This window comes from Acanthaster planci, linkage group LG08, assembly GCF_054643075.1.
Source record: "Acanthaster planci isolate LZ-2023a linkage group LG08, COTS_SCS, whole genome shotgun sequence".
Taxonomy (NCBI): domain Eukaryota; kingdom Metazoa; phylum Echinodermata; class Asteroidea; order Valvatida; family Acanthasteridae; genus Acanthaster; species Acanthaster planci.
Window position 1 is genome coordinate 12,305,987 of NC_141784.1, and position 16,152 is coordinate 12,322,138.

Here is a 16,152-nt window from a genome sequence, read left to right on the forward strand (position 1 = left end):
TTCCCATTCTCCATGAATTTCCAAAGTAGGAAAGTGAACCTGGTTCAAATGGGAGTGATTTGAAAATTTTTGCGTGTTGTGTGGGAATTTTGTACACGAGAATAATATACCCCACAAGTATAGCTGTGTAAAACTTAAGGTTGTGTGGAGGTACAGGTACATGTACATGCACATGCACATGGGTAGAGTATTGATGCACCGCACTCTCAGATCTCTTACTTGAGTACAGTTCATTCACTGAAGCTCTGATATTATATAACAGTATGAAATATGGTTTGGAATGAATTTCTCGATATCCCATCTGTCTCGTGTATTTAAAAACATGCAGTGTCTAATTCTTAATCCATGTGAAATGACACAAAACAAGCTGAATTAGGGTGTAAGGGAAGGGGGTGGGGGTCACAAAAGCAAACTGAGACCGAGAGTGCCTTGGCGTTCGTTTTTCGTTCTCTTTTATTTCACGTTAAAAACCCAAATTAAATCTGGGATTCAATTAACGAGTTTATCATTTCACATTCATCTGAATCAAATCATCGTTGCACATATCATCCTGACAATTATAGGAACTTCAGAAGTCACAACTTCATAAAGTAGGCTACAGATAGCTTCTTCCCAGGAGGGCAATTGACTGACAGCTATATACATTGCCAGTCAGGCGGATCGACTGGGGGGACAGGGCCACACCCTTCCCCTTTAAAGAGGGGTGGGAATCTGTTTTGATTTGTTCGGAAATATTGTGAAAGAAAGCCGATTTGGGGGAATTTTTGAATTTCCCTTCCTTCCTACAGCTTGAAAAGTGTGAAGCTTAAACGAACCCCTTGGAAAGGCAATGAAAGGTTGGCCCTAACTATAGTGAAAAAAATCCCTCAATTTGAGGTTCCCACCCTCGGAAAAAGTGAACTCTTCCTCCGGAAATTCGGTTTTTGATCCGCCCTTGGCTGTATCGGCCGGGTCACTTTTTTAAAGATTACTACCAATATAGTGGGTACCACTACCACCCCACTCCAGAGAAATCCTGAGCTGTAATACGTATGATGTTCAAGGCAGTGAAGCATTAATCTGAGCTGAGCAGTTCCACCGTGACTTTATGTTATATGTGAATAATATTTCCAGCACAGTAAAAACGAAAGGCTATGAAACAGCCATGCAAACTCTTTTAGAGGAAATGATGTCAGTCGCCTAGCTGAGGATGCCGAGGCGAATCAATCTGACCGAATAGTCCACTAGCAAAACAGGGGGTTAGAAATAATAGGAAAAGGCATAACTTTTGATTAAAAAATTTTCCAAACGATTTGCAATAGACTTGTGGTATTTTGTTAGAGATACAACAGTACATACCCTACATATTTGTCAAAATAGTGTTTATTTAATGCTGTCCAGATGAAACTACTTATTGTCATACACGCTGGCTCTAAATGGAACAACCCCAATAAATCACTGCCTCCCACGGACGAAACGCAGCTTACAATTTTGCGGTAGAGTTTGACAAAACTTATTTAGTCAAGAGAAAAATTGTCTGGCGGTGAATCAGCTGTGATATACCACGGGGACTAGATACATGTAGCATAGGCTGTGGCAGACGTAGCGGTGAAGACAGTAGATCCTAGATGTACGGGAAGGGCCATTTCGTTCGTTACTTGAAGATCTGAAGAGTTCAGGAACCAGAAAGGTTATGATAATTACACCTTCACCTTTACACCGCTAGGAGTGTACAAGTGTATTTTATGTTCGTTCACAATGGGCTGAATGGTAGTTTGTGACCCTCATGCCGGTTCTAAGTCGGTGGAAAACCCCGCATTATTTCTTGGAATATTTTGTCCGTGACGAATGATCATTCAACGGCACACAAACTTGAACTCTGTGTACGACATTACAATAACAGTGGATTGTCAACTTCAAGCTAGCTGTTCTCACAGCGTCCCGCTGTGTTGCGAACTCCATTTTCGAGTTGTCACGGCTGGAGCTTTTGCCGCTGAAATTGTTCAGACCCTACAGAGGATGGAGAGTTGAATTCAACTTGCAAGTCGTGTTGTGAACGCAGGTTTGAAGAATATAGATGAATTGGTTTCGCCCGTCAATGTGTACCTGCAACTCAATCAAACTTCCGAACAGTTTTCATTCATCATTAGATATACATTTTGACCTGCTGAGGTCCCATTCGGTCAAAGCCACTGTCTACTAGCAAAAGTAATAATTGTTTCAATCGCCAAGTCGGACAGGAGACCATTCCAATTGGTAAAAGACAATGGGTTTTACGTACCCGGTGTCATTGTCGAGGGCATGCACGCCACAACCACGTGGCCGTGTTTTCCCGATCTTCGCTGCATTTGGTAAGTTCAAATTGTTGCCATACAGTCATTTGGTTGTAGTACATCAGGTCGACGTGTACCGGATCATTTATATGGAAAAAGACTAAAAACGGAACCTTGATTTTGAAAATCCGCAGTAAAAATATTTGGCAAACTGCATATATTTTTTAAAAACACTTTTTCCACTGTAGTAATAAAGCATTGAATTCATAATTTATTCATTGGTTGTAGACGGACTGTGAAAATATCACTCGCAGTACAAAAGATTTTATACTTCATTTTTAAGAAGGAACTTTTTGAATGGGAATTGCAAACAAACAGGAATAATGTAACGAACTAAAAGTGTTATTATAAGAATGAATCAACTTTAGCTTTCAGTTCTGAAGTCCTCCTTCCACTTACGACCAGAATTTAAAAAGACCATACACCATTTAATGGAAACCAAAAGCCACAACGAGGTTAAATTTTTGGCGGCAGTTTTACTTTACTTGAATGCTTCAGTGCTTATTGACATTTTTTCCCTGGGTCATCATCGATCCGGAACTTATGCGAGGAAATAAATCAATAGAAATGTAGGGTGCTATTTTTTCTCAGATTATATAAACAAGGTTCAGATTTGTGCTGTAGCAAACGCTAACGTATCACAAATGACATCTATCAAAAGTGATATCGTCACAAAATAACTAAGTGCGTATAGTAAAAAGGGTACCGTGCCAACTAAATATTTTCTGAAGTACATCAGGAAGTGCAAAAATTGTCATATGATTTGAAAGGATTTAATGGCTTGGATTTGAACGTGGTACTGTAATATTTAGCACTTCAAAGAATTAAAAGTAGAAACTTGTATCCCGTACCGCGTGATAAGCGCATTTTTAACTGACCTCAAGGACAAGCCGTATTTAAATGTACTACAAGGATCTGTATTAGCCTCATCACGATAAATGCTCTCAGTTTTTCGCCGTCAAGGTTTCGTCAAGTTATGGATTTTGTTCATGATGCACATTATTATTTATACAAGATTTTGTTCAAGTTGAAGGACTTTTTACAAGTCTAGTGATATCATGTACGAAGCCCCTTACAATATGACGAACTGGCACAGGGTCTTAACTCTTTATAGACATGTACATGGTGTAGGCCTTCTATTGCTTGTGTTAATCGTAATATTTCATTGTTATGAAATTTATTCAAGACCTTGTAATCCACTCAATGGGTGGATCTCCTTCGTTGAGCGCCGCTCGAACAGCGACTCCAGCTCCTTTTGCAATGGTACAACCACAGAACGAGCTTTCAGCTCTGTATGATGTTAGCTGGAAATTTGGTACACGGTTTGAGCTAGCTATAGGGTAGCAACTTGCAAGTGCAGTGTTATTCTTGGTTTATATATTTCCTGTGATTTTTATGTGTAAAAATTTCAGACGGTTTGTCCAGACGTATAATATGAATCCTGTGCCACTTCATATTCTGCAGACCCTGTTCCTGCCTTAATCAAAGTTCGTACCACCACGTGTACAGGTCATCTATATGACCGAGATGACATTCCCTTGTTTTAGCAATGAACCCTTGTTCATTGTTCTGAGTCGCATGTCCTTCAAGAAGTGAAATCAGGCGAACTGGTGAGGAAAATAGCTTCGGGAAAGAGGGCCGATACGTACCTTGAGCCCATACAGAGAAGGTTACGAACTTGCGATGCTAAACAGAAAAGACAGAATAGAGACAAGCTGTAAATTCGGAGGTTCAAAGACTGGGAAAAAAACTTGGAAGGGTAGAAGTTTGTAATTTTCGTGCAAAATACTTGAACTATGTCTGTTTAACAACTTAGCATTGTTTCTTAGAAGTAATAAATGAAAACACATTGCTTTAGTTTTGTTTGTCACCCAGGCCAAAATGGACATACACATTGCTGACTTTTATGGTTTTTAAGTGTTTTAAATATGCTTTATGTGCACAGACAGTTTTATCATAGATACTGGACTTCTCTGCAATGGCAGGAACCTGAAAAATTATTGCAAGTCATGACGGTCCACGTTTGAAGCACAGGCCGCCATGTTAGACTCGGCTTAGCTCCTGTCTGATAGTTCTCCAGCGTAACCAGACAGAAGGGGTACAGTCAAGTCGGGGCAACCTGGGCTTCTACTGTCAGATACGGTTCAGTGCCGGGGTGGGTGGGGCTATCAGTATCTAACTCGACTCTTTACATGTGGGGGTACAAGAGAAACTTATTCATCGGGAAGTGAAAGGTGAAGCTTAAGTAAAGTCTGGCCGGCGCTCCAGACACAATCAGCGTCGCCACACTTCGGAAACCCCACATGAATATTAGTAGGCCTAAATCATTCAAGGCTCGTGTATGCAACCCCCCAAAGCTCGGGGAATGACCTTACGTGCAGTAAGGGCAAGTTCTTTTGCCACTATTTGAGTGCATTGGTGGGGAGATAGAATCTAGATTTAGAGGGGAATAGGCCTATATATGTGACGTCTTAAAAGTTGTGACGGCCTTGATTTAGACTAAAAATCTGCCCTCTCAGTCCTGATGGCTCCTTGCCTGATGGGGAAGCCAATAAATATTTATCTTCACCCTGATTGACACAAGCCTTGATCAAACAATAAAACTTCAGGCTGATATTTAAGAGATATAAAACTCCTTTGGAAAAAATGGCAGTTGTCACATGAATAGTAAGGAGTCAATGACGGAATCGCTTCCTGCATTTGCCTTCAGTTCGCGTGGGCTAAGGATGTCTGAGCTTTGGACAGAGAGCAGCTCTGTCGAGCAGCCTGAGACGCACAGGAAGCGGCGGGACCCAGACGGGAGGCCGTGACCCGCTCGACCTCTCGGTTTCTCCCTGTACTTGTTAAGAATTGTGGAACTGGAAACAGGTCATATTAGTAACTACCAAAGGAACACCCCTCCCTTGATATTGAAGAAGCATTGGATGTCTGGAATAATATGGAGATTTGGATAGCCATTGAAGGGTTCAACATTGAACTTTATTTGTGAGATGCCATTCAGAGACTATCCGCCTCGAGCAGAAGTAATACCGACTGAATGGTCGTGTTGGTTGGGAGTATTTATTTTGTTGATAGCGATGCGAACATAGCGCGTGCATTTCCTAGACGTTCGTGAACTGCAGCGAAATTCAGTTCCATCTAGAGGCGCATAGGCGCCTCATACATCAGTCCTTTTTGCGCATCGTAAAATGGATGTTAAAAATTAGTGCCAACAGGTTAGTTTAAGACTTAGTTTGATTGTTCGGGGGTTGAACAGCTTTACGCAAAGATTATACTTCCGTGGGTTTCGCATCCATGACGCACTACATGTGGTAACGAATGAATATTGTTGAGAAGTAGTCTCAACTGTTGTCAGACACTATATAGGCCTACGAAAAGCACCATACTGCAGACTTACAGAATCTACACTACCCAGAAAGAGGTTAACAAAATCTCACAGGTCAGCCCTGCTGAAACACCCTGGATACCCCTTGGCCTCCATAAAGGTGTTTATGTATTTTGAATCGTGCCCAGTAGGATCTGTAAGCTATCTTGAGTTTCCTGGCATAATTACACTAACTATATTTTTCCGCCAGCCGAGAGCTTCTTGAGATTTGTCGTCGCCAACTTTGCTAACGGGAGCAACTTTCAACTTTTGAAAGCATTGGGTTCTATCATGCCACAGATGTCGTCGAGTCTTCATGGGTGACTCCCCCTGAACAAAGGTTCAGTCCAAATTGGGATTTGTGTAAGATCTTCAAACATCGACAATGATAGTGTTACTGGAAGCTTCTAAACGTAGTGGGTATAAGGAAGCATTACGCCTGGTTACCTTTGGAATCCGTGCCAGGCTTGTCATTTTTACGGTTTCTCATGATTCTCAAATGGAGGATTCACTAACATGATTAGATCCTCTGCATCGATATCAGGAACATGTCATTACTGTGCCGAGCGATCGGATGATTAATTTTTCTCAATTTCTCAATTTTTCTCAATTTCGCCGAATTAGGTTTGAACTTTATCTACTCCCTTAATTGTGTGGCGTCTTTTATAAACAAAGGAGACAAAATTAGAACCAAATCTGTTTCAGAAGAGAGGAATAAACGGGTATACGGTAAAAAGCTTAAATTTCTGCATCAAATTTGACGCACCAAGTCCATCTCATGATGCGTTTTGCGCATGCGCATTAAGTTAATTGCGCAAAATGTGCAGAGACTATCAGCGACTCGGTTTCTCGGCAGCAAGTGCACGTGCAGACAGACCGTTTGTGACAAACAGGATGTGCGTGCTTGATGGCACATCCTTGTCTTTGGGAGTAACGTTGAATGTTCATAACTAGCTAATAACGCAGAACAGGCAACACTGATTTGAGAGTACCTATCACTTTGAATATGCATGAGACTAGTTTTGAGCTCACGCTCCTTTGGTGTGTATATCATGGATAATTGGATCAACTGTTTGAGATACTGAGGACAAACTACTGAGATACAGGGGATACTTTTGTCGACGAACATCAAGTACAGAGGGTTATCCTTTTACTATAGGCCTGGGTAAAAACGCTTACGGAATAAAAAGGAAGTATATGGGCTATTTTTGTTATCTGTGATCAGAGATGAAACCAAGTAAGTCTTATGGAAACCACACTGTACACTGGCTTCCTGATCCTGTTTTATTAGCCGAGGTAAAAATCCTATCTATTTAGGTCACAGTTCCCCTCTGATGGCTTGCATCCTAACATGCATCCTAACCACATCGGTGGTTGTTAGGAATTGCAATCTTGTCGTTGGTTTAGAATTCCCATAAAGTAAATTTTCCCGAGAATCCTTCTGCGCAACTTTCTATCCGGCATCTCTTTGGTAATTCTTATAGGAAAGCACACCTTTTTCCAAACTTCTTTCCTTGCTTTTTCCGACAAACGAGGGCACTGCTACTGTGAGGTCATTACGCGAAGACACTGGTCGTTTTGGGGGGTTCTGTTCAAATTTTGACCAAGATTTTGCTTACTGAAAGTTGTGAGAAAACATTCCTCACTGGCCTCACAGATTGCCAAAGTAAAAGGAAGGGTGATAATAAGATTATAAGCTACCCTCTCTGCCATAGTAAGCCCCCGGTCTAATTTTTTATGATTACGATTCTTGCACAAACACCTGAGTGCTTTTAATACTAAGCAGATAAAAGTTGCGGTATGTGCATGCCTAATTAGTGTGCCATCTTTGTTGTCGACGTTCTTCATCTACTCTCGTCAAAGGTGGCTCATAATATTTGGCGAGAAAGTGAACACGACGCAAGATGTGATATTCACGCTCCGAGTTCGCCAAAGATTTTAAATGGAGATAATTTCGCTGTATATCTTTCGCGATGTCAAATACGCTTCGCTGTCGCATTTGTCTGCAGTATATCACGAAACGGCCATTAAGTAGAAAGTGAAAATCATGATCGGGAACAACGTTTGCGTGTTTGATCCTGAGACTTGATACACTAGGCTCGCGTTGGATGAACACGACAGGGTTTCGAATGCACCCATGTGTCGGACAAAATCTTAATTATGTTACTTTTGCTCTGTTTTATTTGTAGTGATTGTCTGTGCTTGGTTCGACGTTTCCACCAACGCAGCCAGTTACTGCTTCAGCTGCAATGAGACCGTCTTGGACTGCGACATGGATCGCCTGGTCTGCCGAAGCCGGTGCGACGAGAAGGTTGCTTGCCAAAGCAGCAATTCGTATTGCCTGATGGCCACGTACACTGCCGGAAGCGACGTTCAGGAGTTTGCCTCCGTAACATGCTTCGAGAACCAACCGCTGAGTGAGAGTGACGTCACCCCTCATTACTGTGGTGCGCCGGACACCGATTACTCCACCGACGATTCGTACTGGTTTATATACACCTGCACGTGCACGCACGACTACTGCAACGACGCCATCTACCTTCCCGGGGCGGAAGTGCCGAAACCGACGCCGCATCCACCAACCACTGAGCAAGGGACACCATCCAAAGAAGGCCCAAATCCTGTGACAACACCAAAGGATGACAATGTGTCAAATGATGAAGACTCAGGTCAGTACGCTATAGACCCCACGAGGACGATAGAAATAAATAAATTCATCACTACAATCACAGTGAAAAACACTTTTCAAAGCGTGGTGACTCGGGATTATGTAGAACGTTGGGTACTCATGCTTCAGTAAAGCGCCGTTAATGCCGCGCCTTAAAGTGCATCTGGACCAGATTCCAAACCTCCGTACTAACATGATACATCGTCTTCATTAACACCAGTACTCAATCCAATTAACATGTTTAGATTATCAGGGATTCATGAGTTATAATCCATATACCCATCGCATCAACTTGGTTTGCATGCACATGCAAACTCAACCCCTTACAAACCATTAATATGTTTCTACTCACCCGCTTGCTCGCAAGCCAGCTGCAAAAATGCGCGCAAATTTCCGTTTTAGGCATTTAAAATTCAACTTGACGGGATGCAGACCTTTTCACATACAAGGGCGCCTCTTGTTGATTTTCGCCTGTAAGCCAAAAGGCGCTCGTAATTTATGTCAGTCAGATGTTATAGATAAACAGTTGTATTTAGCGTGAAATGCATAATTTGTTTAATCTTAGATCTCATTTTGTGTTTCCATACGGGTGTCTGTTTGGTTGGTGTTTCGTTTACATATTATGCAGACGGAGGGATGAAAACCCTGACCATCGTGTTGGCGTCAAGCCTTCCAGTAGTGATAGTCGCTGTGCTTGGGGTCAGTGGGTTCTACATCTACCGATACTGCCAAAAACTGAAGCAGGACCGCAAGCCGCACCCTCCCACAAGTAACACAGAGAGCACCAGCCTGGACCTGACGACTGAGGATAGTGATGTCAAGGTCATAGGCCAAGACACACCGCCTGAGAGTCCTGTGCACCTGCGCGGCAATTATCTGCCCATCTCTCTGAGCACGGTGATTGGGAGAGGACGCTTCGGCGCGGTCTGGAAGGCGGACCTGAAGGAGGGCGACGGCCCCGCCGACGAGACGGTCGTGGCTGTCAAGATCTTCCACGAGATCGACTCAGCCTCCTGGAGCGTGGAGAAGGAGATGTTCACTGACGAGACGGTCATGCTCAAGCACGACAACGTGGTGGAGTTCATCGCGGCCGAAGTTCGGCAGGGCAGCTATGACTCCCAACGCCAGTTCTGGTTGGTCACCAGGTACTACTCTAAGGGCTCACTGTACCAGTACCTGAAGCATCACACTGTTGGCTGGCAGGAATTGTGCCGGCTGGCGGGCACGACGGCCCGCGGGGTCGCACATCTTCACGCCGAGGTATACGGGCCGCATGGCCTCCACAAGGTCCCCGTGGCTCACCGGGACCTGAAGAGCTCCAACGTGCTGGTGAAAGATGACGGGACGTGCGCCATAGCAGACTTCGGATTGTCTATACAACTAGACCCGACGCTGTCTATTGACCAATTGGCAAATAGCGGTCAGGTAGGTGGAACAGCAGGCAGATGTGAAAAGTTATGCAGGGCAAATCAAGAGGAGCTCATTAACTCTATCCTACCAAAAGACACTTTGTACCTTTATAGGCCTACAAGGAAACTTTACCTTGACCAATGGTAGGCGTTGGGTTTCTCAATAAACTGTGCCGTTGGTGTTGGAACTCAAAACTTAGTACTAGCTTGTCTCAATCGTCCAAAGTACTGAGACCCCCTACGGTCGGCAATGACGCATGCGCTTACAGATAAATCTATTGCCAAGCGGAATCCACTTTGAATGCCAAGAGTTCTGATTCATCCTGTGTTTTCTTTAACAACCATACAGGGAAACAGATTCGAGTTAATCCCCTGAAATCCAGCAAACCTAATTCATCGGGATATTTTTTAACTCTTTATGATTTGCTGAACAACAGGACGGAGGTTCGGAAAGATTTACCACTGCATGTCTATACAGAATGTGAGCAAATCTATTGGACCATTCGTTTCAATCATTCTTCCTTCATCCCCCAGGCGGGAACCCCCCGCTACATGGCCCCTGAAGCCTTGGAGAGCAAAGTCAACCTTCACGACATCGAGTCCTTTAAACAGATGGACGTGTACTCTCTCAGTCTCATCGTTTGGGAGATAGCAAAACGATGCCACATTGGCGACGGTAAGCAGGAATTGTATAACACTCCCGAACCTGGTATTAGGTCATGATAAAAGCCAAGTTTTGTAAGGCTGTGCCAAATACCCAAATATCCAAACGAGTATTATTTTCCGAATCTGAATATTCGAATGCAAAATTCATTAAAAGGAATGGGGAATTTTCTTTTGTTTTTAATGATAAAAATTGCACTATGGAGGCTTGTTTCCAGCAGATTTAAATGAAAAGCGACAGAAATCTTTCAACGACTCAAAAAGTAAATTTTTTATTTAAAATGTAACAGAAATACAAAAGGAATAGAAATCTTGAACAGGGCAAGAAGTATTGTTTGTCTCTTAAATCTTGCTAAATCGTGGCTGAGGATACTCCTAGACGTGAGAAGCTATTATTGTGATTACAATGTACAATATTTGTGTGCGTTGTTACAACTGATTTTGTATATGGTTATAATAATCAAGAATCTGCCAGTCGGTAAGACCGAATATTCGATCGAATTGAAGGTCGAATATTCGAAAAGTGAGTTATTCGAATTAACTCAGCCCTAAAGACTTGTTATTCCAACAGATTCAAAGTAACTTACCCTTGCAATCTATGCTGACAAGGACTTTTTGATGTAAAATTTGACCTGAGAAGAAGGCTTGACTCTGGAAATAACTTTGTGTCATTCAGCTAATTGTCGACAGTCCTACATGTATTAACGCTACACGCGGTCACAATATTACAATATTAGCTTTTCTGTACGTGTGTGTTTTTGTCCGCACCCGCATTTGATAATTTGTTTGCCGCGTTTCACTCCTGTACTTTACTTCAATGAACGTTTTGTGCAACTTATGAAAACAGACACAAGGGACACTGAAAACGCGTGTATGAAAAAGCGCATTTGGGCTGTAAAGATTTGCGACCTAGAATTTATACTGGCACTTTTACCATGGTTTTAGGGAGGGAAATTGTCGCCGGCAGCGATGAGTACCGTCTAGAAATATGTTTACGAGATATCGTCCAAATACGCCTTAATTGGCCGTTCAAGTATGCCTGAGTCGCAGACCAATTTTGTCGAAGTGGGCAGTTTGAATTATAGTTGCGTCTGGTGCAAACGCCGATGGCAGATCAGGCTTATGCTGTGAAACATTTCAAATTGTTTCCACACTGTGCGTCAATCAAAATCCATATAAGCGGTACATTTATGACCACAGGCTTCGGATTATTTGTGTGTATTTAAGCTAACCTCCCGGTTCCTGTCCCTGACCTACAGAAGGAGAGATCCGTTAGAGGAAGTTGAGAATGTGGAAATCAAAACCTGTTCGGATCGGCACAACATCACGCAATCATTCGGACGGCCGCGTCCGGTGCATGTCCATGTGCGTGTTGCTAGTCGAACTGATTCAGGTTGACAAGCGCTCTTCCTGTCCAACTGATTTGGGGTGTCTGGGTGTGTGTTCCTATAAGTGGATTGCCAGACTATTGGCCACCACTTTCACCGATTGCTATTGTCTTGGCCTCGTGGACAACAGGGGGCGCTGTTGTTCCCATCAGAAAAATGAAAACTGACAATTAATCTTGCAGGCTGCGTCCAAATTCTTTTGTTAAGAGGCTGGAAATATCTTGTGTTTATACAGGAAATGCACGAAGACCCTAGCTTGCGGTCTCTACTGGCACATACGTAATTTTTAGCCGTAGCAAAATAATTGCGATGTACGGTCTCATTTTGTCATGTTGTTCTCACTGGTTCACTTTCAGAGCACTTACCCCTGCTGTTGTTCAACAGGGATACGCGCGAGTAGATGTTTTGTGCATTCCTTCTCTCTGCATCAAAATAATTAATGCGCTTACATCTGCTGTATGCAAAGGGATCATTTTCATAAACAGCTTCTCGGTGATTCTGCAGCAAACCTGGGCCACACCGTGAGGCCGCCATCTAGAAATGAAATTAACCTTCTGAAAGATTAACAGAACCAGGTTCTTGATAACTATGCTGGCAACGTCTTTGGCCAGCGTGGCGTTTTCATAATTATACAGCTCACACTATGTTAAAATTCTTCTCATTGCATGTAGGCCTACTATTGTATTCCCACAATTGCCACCCTGGTTTACCAAACCGTTGGTGGCAAAATGTGCGGCTGGAGCGTAGCTAAAGAAAGGCCTCTGGTGGTTAATATGCTAAGCGTCAAAGTGCCATTTTGGTGAAAACTACTGCCAATCACAGTTTATGGTCGCGAATACAGAATGGCACTCGATTTTTAAGAACATACACTGTAAAGGCCGTTCAGCATGTACAGGGTCGATTGGCTATATTTCAGGTGCCCGATTTTTTGCCGATTTTCACTAACTCATTATGCATTAGCCTGAACACGCGCGCGTCGTTGTGGTTTTTGTGTATGTTCATTTGCATTTTTAACAGAACTTTTTGTTTTACACGATAAAATAGCTAGAAATACCCAATAAGTTTCAAATTTGACCCCATTTACTTTTGTACAGTTATGAAATACGACATTCACATAAAAGCATACCTCAAGAATTTTGATTGAGTACATGTTCTCGTTGCGTGGAGGCACCGGAAATCTTCATTTCTCGTCTAGTCTCGCAACTTCCCGAGGTCAATATCTAGACTGTACGTGTATCGTGCAATTAGGGGAGACGGTATTAGTCCACCAGACACAATTGTTTGTATCGAAGCAGATTTAACAAAATCATTTGAATCCCCCCCCTCAAATAAAAACTCGAAGGGGAATGCTGTGACTATTTTTTTTTTGGCAGTGGTGTCAGCAGCACCGGAGCACCAGCTCCCATTTTTTGACAGCGTCGCCGGTAGGGCGAACATCGAGGACATGAAGACGGTAGTTGCACTGCAGAGAGAACGGCCCACCATCCCACCTTCGTGGAGTGAAAATACGGTAAGAAAATCCACTGTAACCCCAAACAACACCACCATCAACCAATCTATGACAAATATCAGTTCGTTGACTGTATAAGGGACCATCATTTTAAAACCTGGTTAATTTGTACAAAGAATGCAACTGTGTGGTTGTGTACAATGGCGATAAGCAGTAATCTTTAAATTAATATTCAGTGTGCGTGTGGACTGGAAAGTCTTGGCAAATAGGCACTGGGCGGGAAAAATTAGTTTAAAAATGAAATGAAGTCATGAGCTGGGATTTGTTGTCATTGATGGTGAGACAGGAAATCTGATTTTATGTGCGTTTGTTTTTGTGTGATGGCTTAAAGGGGATGCAGCTTGTATCGGCTACCATGGAGGACTGCTGGGATAGCGACCCAGAGGCTCGGCTCACAGCGCACTGCGTGGAGGCCCGTTTCACGGAAATCATCACCTGGACTGAGGGCGAACAGAACCCGGGGCACAATGATATTAACACTATTACTGTGGTTTGAGCCACCACTCGGTGACTCGGGTCGAAACATGAGAAAATTTAACGTTTGCGACCCCATGCGTCATTTAAGTTGGGAAGGTTGTGTCAAAATCATAACAATCAAAACGGTTCTTCAAGTAACGATAGCTGCAGATGTTAGATAATTATTGAGCCTTTTGTGCAATTATCATACAGTTATACAAAGTGCCTCTGCTAGTATCCGTCGCCCTAGCTGTGGTGACAACTAATTTCTTGGAGCTCAACAATCCCATTGACATAAGACTTGTCTGAGAGGGCTTCCAGAGTTAAAGCTACATCTATTGTCAGCGTGTCGTTGCGTACTTCCAATGGAGCTAAGACCCAGGCCTAGCTCTAGACAACAGATTCGGATGTGCAGCCTAACTTAATGAATTACGGCAAAAGATTCTTACAATACTTTGCGTTTCGTTTGCAGTATTTTGTTGAAGAGATTAACCGTCAACGGCGCGCGGGTAGTGGCTACGAGCAAACAAGTGCCATAAATGGTGATCTTTGAATCATGCACATTTTTGCTTTCTATGCATTTTTGAGTGTAAATATTCCTTATTTTATGTGTAAATATATCAGACATGACTAGAGCAATACTTTTTACGTTCTTATTCGACAGAGTAATCCCAGAAAGTTCTAATCTTTTGTATCAAAGGTTCCAGCCGTCAATTCCTCGATAGACCGCATGGACATCTTAAGTAGTAGTTGGCGTTTTACTCTCTCAAACCGTGAATGTGTGCCTCCAATTACAATGGATATGTTCAGTGCCGTACCGAATCCGAACTGGCTGTGGTCAGCCAGTGCTTGCTCGATTATCTCGATATCTTGAGGTATGTTATCATAGGCACGTATGTATCACATTCCGTAACCATTTCACATTCCTGTATGCTGACATAACAGGACAATGTTCATTGCTCCTTTCATCTGACGCTGTCACATTAATAGGTTATCGACCCCCCCCGGCCGAACACACAGGAACAAAACAAACCAACCAACAACAAAACAACAAAGTTTCATAGACATTTTTATCCCTTGACTCTTTGTGGTCTTCCGTGAGGTCCATAAAAACGTCACGTTACATGACTGTGAAAATCCCAGAAACCTTAAAACTGTAGGCATTTAACTGCACTTGACCGATTGCTCCCACCAGATCAGTCAATGTCATGTGAAATACTGGTATCTAACTTCACCGTTAATTTTCTGTCAGAATCTTCACGCTTAAATCATTCCTCTGTAAGTAGCTTTATAGGCAGCTGAAAAAAGTTTTTATATAAAATAATTACACGAATCAGATACAATTTTCGCTAAATTATGGTTTTACGTGTATTATATATACCCAAATATGATTTACCTTTATGTTTTGGCTATAAGGCTCACCTGTTTATATGGTTGACATTTCTGTGCATGCTGATTGATACATTGCCATCGATAGATTTAAAATATATATTTGGTTTGTTGGTTTGCTGTTTCAGATTTGAAGATGTTTATACGAGTTTTATTTTGTATTATGTTGATGGCACCCAGTGTCATCGCTATAACAGTTTACATGTACATACTTCGCATGTAAGTAAAGCTGTCTGTCTTGCACGCATTAGAAAAGTATCCTGTAGGAAGGCAGGCTAAACAAAAAAGTGGAATATGCAATAAAACAATTAAGGGTGAAAATAAAGCATAGTTCGAGTTTTACTCACATCTTATTGGTGAAAGGTGTGCAGAAAAACTTGATGGGAGTGTTGGCTGTGATGTTTGCTCTGTAACTGTGGCTCGGAAAACTGGAAAGCTGTCACAACACGTTACAAAGAAGAACTGAAGTTAGACGAGCATACGGGCAAAGCAACGAATCAAGGGCAACGGAAGAGCGCCGACGCCATCGGATAACCGAAGAGCATGGAACACAGTGCAACTCCCCTCCATCATTTAAAACATAAATGCATCAAGAATCTTTTCCGCCGTAATTAAATAACCTAAACTTAATACTTAGGTTAGCATTAACAATTACCATTGAACTGTTGTACCTGGAAGGCCGTTGGAAGACAATGAAGAAATGCTCAGTTTTTAACGTGGGAGGAGAATTCCAAGATAAACTCAACGGGAAAAACTAGGTGCAGATCCAGGAATTTTTCCGGGGGGGGGGACTGTCAGGTCGTAGGTTTTTCCTTAATGTCTCGTTTTTGCGGACAAGGGAAACCATGATGAAACATTACATGGCATACATTGTGTACAATGGTATTGGTGCACTAACCTTTGTACACTTTGGCTATTTCAAAATTATTTTCATTTTTTTTTACATTGTCTTGGTCTCAGAGTGGGAGGGGGTTCGACCCAGGTGGTCACAAA

The 16,152-nt window shown here is 42.5% G+C and overlaps 1 protein-coding gene across 1 annotated transcript; it reads left to right on the forward strand.

Annotated features, from left to right (window-relative positions):
• The first annotated feature begins 1,482 nt into the window (after positions 1-1,482).
• tgfbr2 (transforming growth factor beta receptor 2) lies at positions 1,483-15,484 on the forward strand. The gene is made up of 6 exons (XM_022244159.2): positions 1,483-2,330; positions 7,866-8,345; positions 8,973-9,769; positions 10,288-10,429; positions 13,178-13,314; positions 13,646-15,484. The coding sequence occupies exons 1-6, from the start codon at positions 2,246-2,248 to the stop codon at positions 13,808-13,810; spliced, it is 1,806 nt and encodes a 601-aa protein (XP_022099851.2). The 5' UTR covers positions 1,483-2,245; the 3' UTR covers positions 13,811-15,484.
• Positions 15,485-16,152: the final 668 nt, after the last annotated feature.

Bases quoted from the DNA above. Each gene is read 5' to 3' on its own strand.
- tgfbr2 (XM_022244159.2), top strand. From the start codon at position 2,246: ATGGGTTTTACGTACCCGGTGTCATTGTCGAGGGCATGCACGCCACAA. The intron at 8,346-8,972 runs GTCAGTACGCTA...CATATTATGCAG, and splicing joins GTCAAATGATGAAGACTCAG to ACGGAGGGATGAAAACCCTG. The intron at 13,315-13,645 runs GTAAGAAAATCC...GATGGCTTAAAG, and splicing joins CTTCGTGGAGTGAAAATACG to GGGATGCAGCTTGTATCGGC.